The sequence below is a fragment of the Ischnura elegans genome, chromosome X (genome assembly GCF_921293095.1).
Source record: "Ischnura elegans chromosome X, ioIscEleg1.1, whole genome shotgun sequence".
Lineage (NCBI taxonomy): Eukaryota > Metazoa > Arthropoda > Insecta > Odonata > Coenagrionidae > Ischnura > Ischnura elegans.
Genome location: NC_060259.1, coordinates 118929048 through 118935513, shown reverse-complemented (window position 1 = coordinate 118935513; position 6466 = coordinate 118929048). Strand labels below are relative to the sequence as shown.

General features: G+C 43.8%; 1 protein-coding gene across 1 annotated transcript; it reads right to left on the bottom strand.

Moving 5' to 3' along the window:
• Positions 1-218: 218 nt before the first annotated feature.
• Positions 219-1714, bottom strand: LOC124171291. Its single transcript, XM_046550437.1, has 4 exons — positions 1097-1714; positions 885-954; positions 635-754; positions 219-342 (listed from the first exon to the last, which is right to left on the bottom strand). Exons 1-4 carry the CDS (start codon positions 1206-1208, stop codon positions 219-221), a joined length of 426 nt encoding a protein of 141 aa, XP_046406393.1. The 5' UTR covers positions 1209-1714.
• Positions 1715-6466: the final 4752 nt, after the last annotated feature.

Here is a 6466-nt window from a genome sequence, read left to right as displayed (position 1 = left end):
TTTTTCGGATAATTTCGTGCCACCCGGCACGAAACTATACGAGGCGGAAAATAAAGTGTATGGGATCCTAAAATTTTAAAAGTGAAAAGTTTCGTGCCAGCCTGGTCCGAAATGAATCGGATCGTTTAGTGCCCGGTCCGAAAAGGCACGAAATCGTTTCGTGCCTTTTCGGACCGGGCACTAAACGTAAAGTTTCGTACCGGATCACATCCCTGCATCTACCTTGCTGGACTTCGGGTTTCGTCCTTCTCGCCCGTGACTTCATCATTTGAAGGGGTTTCCGCCTCATTTTTTGTGGATTTCTCCGGCCAATGGCTGCATCCGGGCTCAGCATTTGCATCCCTGGAGTGAATAATTAAATATTATGAGTTTAATGGAAAATAATAGAAATGGAAACGTCTAAGTAATATATTTCAAATGTGTTGCAAACAAGATGTTCGACCAAGTCCGAGCAATCCTTTACAAAATCAAGAAGCGGAAGTTGGAATCCAGTGGAAAAATTGCATTCAAAAGCAATGTAATGATCACGTGGAATGAACAACCAAGTTTTCAGTATAGAAAGAGAGAGAACAAAGAACTAAAACTTCGCTTAAATAAGTAAGAAAATGCTTTGCAAAATATAAATGCCATCTACCTTGCAGGACTTTGAGTTTCGTCCTTCTCGCCTGTGGCTTCATCATTCGAAGGGGTTTCCGCCACATCTTGATTGAATTTCTCCTGCAAATGATTGCATCCGGGCTCAGCATATGCATCCCTAGCGTGAATTATTAAATATAGTGAGTTTTTAACAAAATGCTGGAAAATATGAGTTACGAAGATGAAATATACATTTGTGACGATGGCACAAACAAGGCACGAGAAAGTAGAAAATTTATTCACCTTACCTTTCTTTTTCGGTATTTTTTTTGCCCGTTGAGTCTGCTTTCGATGCTTGAAACTCCTTTTCAAGCTCTTCTGTAACAAATTTAAAAATATAAAATATATGTGCCTCGCCGATTAAATCGTTTAAACAGCGCGCTTAGAATCCGTGTTGAGATTTGACATTTCATCGTACGCAATGTACATATCAGAAGAACACATAACACTGGATACGTACCTTGCTTCGATGTTTTCCTCCGAGTAAGATTCTGCACATTGTAGACTCTTTTCTTTTTCACGTATCCTCTACGATATCTTGTTTTTCTGTAATGCTTCTTACATTCCTCCATATTACCGTCCTTCCCACACGCTGGAGATCACGGGCACGAACACTGTTCCTCGATAGCTCTCACCGAAAAACTAAAAGCGACCCGCCTCTGAAAAAGTGTTCCAGTGATTCCGCCGACTGTTGCACACGGCCCCCTTGGCTTGAGAAACAAAATACAAAGCTAATAATGTTTGCGAAGGCTGGTGAAAGGCTGACGTTCAGTGGGCGCAGACGATACTTGATACCTGGGGAGAGAGGTTTTCCCCCACCTCCCAGCCTTCGGGCGCTCTGTCTTGGGAGGCGAGAGAATAAGGTGGACTGGGGAGTGGAGGGGAAAGACACGGGAGATAAAGGCTAGTCAAGATTCTTATCGAGCGTAGAACGAAAAATGCCGTGCATGGCCTCATGATTATTGAATTTGTAGCTTTTCGTCAGTAACTGAGTACATGATGGTACTTTCTTATGGTATTATTATTATAGTATTCTACCGATTAAGGTAGGTTTCCATGGAGTACGCAAGAAGTGATATGGGAGCCTCCCTTTCCTTCCAGCACTGCCTTCTTTAACTCACAGTAAGGCCTACTCTCTTTCAATCTATCTAGAAACCATATTCTTTTCCTTCCCCTCCCTCGTTTCCCTAACATTCTACCCTCTAACACCATTTTCAACATCCCCTCACCGCTAAGCACTAACTCCATCCATATCTTCTGTCTCCTCCGTATCTCTTCTAAAAGCTGTCTCTCCTCGCCAACCATATCCAGCACTTCGTCATTCCTTTTCCTCTCCGTCCATTTCACCCTCTCCATTCTTCTCCATACCCACATCTCGAATGCCTCCAATCTTCTCTCGTCTTCCTTCCTCAGTGTCCACGTTTCCGCACCGTAGAGAGCTACACTCCAGATCAAACTCTTCACTAACCTTTTCTTTAAACTCTTACATAACGATCCTCTTAGAAGCTCCTTCCTGTTCATGAACGCCTCCTTCGCTAATGCAATTCTCTTCCTGATGTCCTTACTACTGTATCCGTTTTCCTCTAACTTACTGCCTAAATACTTGAATTGTTCAACCTGCTCAAGTTTTTCATCACCCACCTTTATCTTGAGTCTCACATTCCTCGCTCGTGATGCTTTACAAAACCGCATAACCTTAGTTTTCTTGTGATTAATCCTCATCCCATACTCCACGCAGCGCTCGTATAACGCATCCACTAGAGCCTGAAGCCCCCTCGCTGACTGGCTAATCAGCGCCTGATCATCCGCGAATCTCACTGATTTGAACATCATTCCTCCCACTTTTATTCCAGCTTCTAACTCATCCCACGCTTCCCTTACCATCTCCTCAGCGTACACGTTAAAGAGCAGCGGCGATAGAGGACAGCCTTGCCTCACACCTCGGCCAATGCTTGCCCACCCAGATTCTCCGTCCGCTACCCTCACCTGTGCAGTCTGGGCCATATACAGATTACGAATCAGTCGTCTATCCCTCCAATCTACACCTATTCTCTTCAGAATATCCATCAACTTTACCCAGTTCACCCTATCAAACGCTTTCTCAAAAACCACGAAACACGCATATACGTCCTGGTCATATTCTACGTTCCTCTCGACGAGGGACCTCATTATTGCTATTGCATTACAAGTTGACTTCCCTTTTCTGAAACCAAACTGATCTTCGCCCAAATATTCGTTTGCCCTCGCCTCCATTCGTCTGTTCAATATCCTCAGCACCACTTTCGCCGCATGCGATATTAAGCTGATAGTCCTATAATCTCCGCATTCCACAGCTTTCTTCTTTTTCGGAAGCGGAATTAAAACAGTCTTCACGAAATCTTCCGGCCAATATCCCTCCTCATAGATGCGCACTAGTTCGAAAACCTTTTCTTGCCTTCCCTCCCTAGATTCTTCAGAAGCTCACACGGGATATTGTCCACGCCTACTGCTTTCCTAGCCTTCATATCACGAAGTGCTCTCTCTATTTCCGAATCTAATATCTCCGGCCCAAGATTATCCTCCTCTAGAGTCAGTCTCTCTGGTCTGTTTATTCCGTCATACAGGTCCTCCACGTATTCCTTCCATCTACTCTGTACCTCTTCTCGCTCAGTTAGCATCCTTCCATCATTAGCCTTAATTTTAGACATGGCTTGTCCTCTTTTACCGCCCGATAGCGACTTAACTTTGGCGTACAACGCGCCTACTTCTCCATCCTTCTGGAACTTTTTCATTTCCTCACACTGTCTTTTCCACCAAGCCTCCCTTGCCCTCTTAGTTTCACGTCGTAATCGATTATTCAATTCCCTATACATTCTTTTGCCCTGTTCTGTGTCCACGTTCTTCCACTTCCTCCTCTCCTCCATTTCATTAACCATTGCCTCCGTTATCCACGGCTTCTTTATCCTTCTACTGTCAACGTAACCAATTGACTTCTCCGCCGCTTTGACTATTCCCGTTTTTATATTATCCCATCTTTCCTCTACCGTCTTGGTACTTTCAATCTCCCGTATACTAGTGTCCACTAGTTCCTGATATTCTCTCCTCATACTTCCCTTCAGTGCTTCTACATTCCATTTCCTCACCCTCCTGCCTTTCATGAGCCTTTTGAATCTTAAATTGCATTTCATAAGTACTAAATTGTGGTATGAATCCGCATCTGCTGCTGGGAAGCTGCGCGAGTTTTTCACACTATTCCTAAACCTCTGTCTTACCATAATGTAGTCTATTTGATATCTCCCCACATCCCCTGGACTTTTCCATGTGTACCTTCGCCCTTTATGATGTTTGAACCACGTGTTTGTGATGAATAACTTGTTTCTCTTGCAAAATTCTGCTACTTTCTCGCCCCTGTCGTTTCGAATTCCTAATCCAAATTCTCCTATTTCGTTTCCATCCCTACCTTCCCCGACTGACGCGTTCCAGTCCCCCATCACTACCAGATTTTTCTTACCCGGTGTGTCTCTAATTATTTCCTCGAGCTGTTCATACACCTCATCTACTTCTTCCTCCCTATGATTGCTAGTGGGCATGTAAACTTGGACCACCACAAGGTTGGCGGGCCGCGCCTCAATTTCTACCACCAGAATCCTATCGCTTACCTGGTCCATACCTACCACACGCTTACCCATCTTCCCGTTTAATACTAATGCTACCCCTCGCTGGCTTTCTTCCCCTCCACTATATATAACCCTATACCCATCACTCCAATAGTCCCCCCCATCCCTCCACCTCACCTCGCATAATCCTAAGATGTCTATCCTCCCTTTATCCATTTCTCTTTTGATATTTTCTAATTTCCCCGCCCTCATCATAGTCCTCACATTCCACGTCCCTACATTTACAGCCGACTTCTTCTTCTCCATCTTCTTGGTCTTCATTTCTTCTTTCTTCATTGCTGCTGCTGCTTATGGTGATGATGATAAGTCTCTGCAAGGATTTCGCATGTTGACGACCCCGAGGACCTTGCCGACCTCGCTGCCGTGCCCGACACCCGCCCTTTGCGGACGGGTCCCGGGCGATGAGATTCCGAGGCTCATTTGGTTGTACTCCATGTGTTCAGGGAAGAGATAGTTGGTAGCGTTTCCCACTTCCATTCCAACAGTGTTTTTTACGTGACACCATCACGTGGACTACCTTTCGTCTGGCTCCTACCCTTCGACCTATCTGGCATGGGTGGCCCTACCGGGAATAATTTAGAATTAATCCCGCCAGTGCAGCTCTAGGGGTCATAGGAACGCGCAAGCCTTTCCACCGCGACAAGGTTGTAGCCCAAGGGAAAGGTCTTATGGTATATAAAGGGTAATAGATTGAATTTGTCGAACAAAAAAACCTAATCGGTTCATGAGATGCCAAGATATCTGTTCAAAAAACCCTAATATTGATCAAGTTTAACATTTAATTGATACAATTGTAAGCCATGTACAAAATATTCGTTAGACAGAAGCACAGGTTCACCTTTTTCAAATATTTTATCAAAAATCGGCGGTATAGTCTGTTTTTCTGTTTGGATGAAGACAATAACAGATAGCCTCTGCAGGGGTGTATTCAGGCGGCGCGACCAACCCCCTTCCATTTCCCCTTCCACCCCCCACCTCCGCACCCAAGCCCAGAAGCGTACTTCCACTGTCACCTTTCTAACAAGCTCCACGTTTCTCCTCTCAATCACTTTCTCATCTGCGTCCAACTTCACGGCTAACCACTCCCCGACTTGCTCCATTTCCAGAGAAAAGAACTTCCCCAATATCCCGCACACACGTCTACCCCTCCTCCCTACGATTTCCACCGTCCACGGGCGGCGGCTCATCTCATCCTTTCGTGGGAAGCCCTTTCACCTGCTCCTGCGGCCATTGTGAGCCAAGAGGCAGGAGATGCCATCACAGGGACAAACCGTCAGATCAGCAACTCTGGCTTAATCTTGATGAGACAAGTCCAACGTCAGCTCTAATAAAATGAACCTGGACATGCGAGGAGGACCTAGGCGACAGACATGGTAGCCTTTTTAAGAACTTGCGTATTTCACAATTATACTGTACCAATACTGTATTTTCATCTATTTACGAGCCCGCTTTTAGGAAGGTAGCTAAGGATATGGTAATTCATGATGCCTTAAAAATAACAATGGTGGGTGAGGATACTCTGGTGTACCTTAAAGGATATTTACTACAAAATTTGGAATGGAAAATTTATTTCTCTAACTTAATCATTCAATATTCTCTGCTATAAATATAAACATTCCTATTCAAACCAAAATTTAATTACATAAACCAAGTTAATACTTTTTATGCACAAAGCGTTTACGGCTACGGTAATTTCCTATGGTGGTACATTAAACTGTAGATGTAAATTCCTCGTCAGCGTAGGTTGGTCTGGCCCAGCCTTCACATCCAATTCACAACCATTTCATCACTTTAAAGATTTTTAAACAGGCCTTACATAAAAGATAGGTTGGTAGAAATGATTTTGTTTTTATTATTTGTGATGGCGATAACGTTTTAATTTTGTTTACGTTCATTTTTCTGTTTCTTTCTGCTTTACATTGCAATGTTATCCGTAAGCCGGTGCATCAAAGACAATGATTCAACAGCGTATTATCATGGATATTAAAGCTGTTAGGAGATGTTTGTGTATTTCGACACATAAAAACCTTAATTAGAGGTATTCCTGAGGTATAATCATTAGCGATCATGTTGAATGACGTGATAAAAGTCGTCATACTAGACTCAATCCATGCTAAGGATATCACCCAGCACGTTAAAATCATCTCCACATCGATGTAAAAAGCCTACAAATA